This window comes from Thermobia domestica, chromosome 8 (assembly GCF_964235325.1).
Source record: "Thermobia domestica chromosome 8, izTheDome1.hap1.1, whole genome shotgun sequence".
NCBI classification, from domain to species: Eukaryota; Metazoa; Arthropoda; class Insecta; order Zygentoma; family Lepismatidae; genus Thermobia; species Thermobia domestica.
Window position 1 is genome coordinate 214,755,650 of NC_137461.1, and position 2,458 is coordinate 214,758,107.

Here is a 2,458-nt window from a genome sequence, read left to right on the forward strand (position 1 = left end):
AGAAACCGGGGCGTATGGTAGCCTTACATACTTATTTGCATGCGGAGTGTCAGTACGGAGTAGGGGTGTTCGGAATTGAGATTTCAATTCCGGAATTCGGAATGTCGATAATTCCGGAATTTTTCGGAATTCCGTTTTTCGGAATCTCGGAATTCCGGAATTTTCGGAATCTCGGAATTCCGGAATTTTCGGAATCTCGGAATTCCGGAATTTCGAAATTCCGAGATCCCGGAATTCCGAAAATTCCGGAATTCCGATCTTCAGAAATTTCCGATGGAGTTTAAAAATTCCGGAATTCCGACCTTCCGAAATTTAGTATCGTGTTCTGGATTCCGGAATTCCGATCTTCCGAAATTTCAGATCTTGTTTCGAGATTCCGGAATTCCGATCTTCCGAAATTTCGGATCGTGTTCCAAGATTCCGGAATTCCGAACTTCCGATATTTGCGATAAAATTCCGGAATTCCGATTTTCCGAAATCTAATCTATTAGAGGCTTTATATCAGTTAGTATAGATATGTCGGAAATATCAACTGAAAATGTTCGTTGTGTAACAACAGTAGTACCAATATTGTAAAGGCCATTGTTGACTTGAGTGATTTCCAACATTTGAGCTGTTTCGGTCATACTTTAAATATTGGAGTGAACAAAGCCCTTGAGCTACATCCAGTCAATGAAGTTATTAGGTAACTTCGTAAACTTACTTGTTAGACAAATTACGAGTCGCAGCAGCAAAATGAGACGTGCGCTGCAAGAAGAGCAAGATGCATTAGGCCTCCCGCGCAAAGTACTTCCGTCATGCACGCCAACAAGGTGGTGGTCTACTCTTCCTTTGGTACAGGTAGCTTTAACAAATCAAGAAGCAATAGCAAAATTTCTGTCCCGAACAAAACATAAAAACCTTATCCTTCAGAACAAAGAAATAGAATTATTAAATATGATCATGACCCTATTATCGCCCTTACAAGTGCTTTGTGACAGTATGTCAGCTGAAACATCGGTTACAGCGTCGGGCATATGGCCATTATATGAACAAATCTTAAAAGATTTTCAAATCGAAGAATCTCAACAGATAGAAGATACATCACAACAAGACGAAGCAAGTAAACAGGAAACACATTTTTCGCTGTATGACTCTTTGACTGAAGAAGAAGATAGTGAACAGATGTTAGAAGCAGCACTCAAAGAAATTGAAAGAAGCATGAAAATGGAAATTTTATCTCCGTTGCAATCCCGATACGAGGAGGATGAAGAAAGCAGAATACTGTTGAAAATGTGTACATTCTTAGATCCCAGGTTTAAAGATCTTTTGGATGAAGATACTGAGATAATAAAAGGTAGAGTACTGAATGAGTTGAGATTTATTCCAGCAGGAAGTCCTAAAAAACATGATCGAGGGAATGTTGGTACTAAAGGATTTGACAGTTACCTAAAACGAAGGAAATTTGGTGACAGGAACGATAAAGAAGACAGTCAAATAGAAGAATTAAACCGATACCTAAATCTTGGGGATGCAGATTTGGAGGAAGAGAAACTTGTTTGGTGGAATAGCCATTCCCACCATCTTCCAAGATTAACAAAATTAGCGAGAAAATATTTGTGTATTCCTGCTACGAGCGTGCCAAGTGAGAGAGTTTTCAACTGTGGTGGCAATGTAGTGACAGATTATAGAGCATCTCTTACCGCTGAGCATGCTGAACAGTTAATATTTCTGTCCATGAACAAAGCTATTGTCCCAAAATAATTTTAAAATGCTATTTAATATAAGCTAAATGTTCTCATTGTTTCACATTATTGACTTAGTATAACAGGGGATTCATAAATCAACACCTGACTTTAAAAGGTGCGATAAATTTAACTCTTTTAGGATTTCCCCTTTCTCAGGTAAATTTTATACTTTATACTTTATTTTATACTTTTACAGCTACTGCTTCCTTACTATTTATCGTAGGATCATGGTTCATACCTCGTTTTCTGTTTTAGGATAAAGCATACTTTCCAACGGTACCACTCGATTGTGCGTATTATACACCGGAAACGGAAAAAGCGGGAGACTTTTCGAAAAAAAGTCGAAATTTTTGCGCCCCTCTGGCCCAAGCCTGGGTTCACGTAGGGATCTGAATTATTATTTTATAAAATACGTTGTTGTGTTCATAATACGTGTGCAAAATTTCAATCTTGTATCTTGAAAACTAAGGTCAGGAGAAATTTTTGAAAGTCTGAAGGTAATCCAATCTTTTCGTGTATATATATACTGTACTTCAAAAATATACTGTTTATTACTACTTGACTAAGAGTCATGGTTCAAACGTCATTTTCTTCAGTATAATGAGCCCTTTCCAAGGTACCACTCACATGTTCGTATCATACACCTGAACCGTAAAATTCGGGAAAAACCCGCATTTTTTTTTTTTTGGAAAAATCCAGCCAAAACACTTTGCCCCTCGGAACCGGGCCTG

General features: G+C 38.0%; 1 protein-coding gene across 1 annotated transcript; it reads left to right on the plus strand.

The window, feature by feature from the left end:
- Positions 1-735: 735 nt before the first annotated feature.
- LOC145692456 (E3 SUMO-protein ligase ZBED1-like) lies at positions 736-1,743 on the plus strand. The gene has a single exon (XM_081767764.1). It carries the CDS (start codon positions 736-738, stop codon positions 1,741-1,743), a length of 1,008 nt encoding a protein of 335 aa, XP_081623890.1.
- Positions 1,744-2,458: the final 715 nt, after the last annotated feature.

Coding starts and splice junctions, on each gene's coding strand:
- LOC145692456 (XM_081767764.1), top strand. CDS start 736: ATGAGACGTGCGCTGCAAGAAGAGCAAGATGCATTAGGCCTCCCGCGC.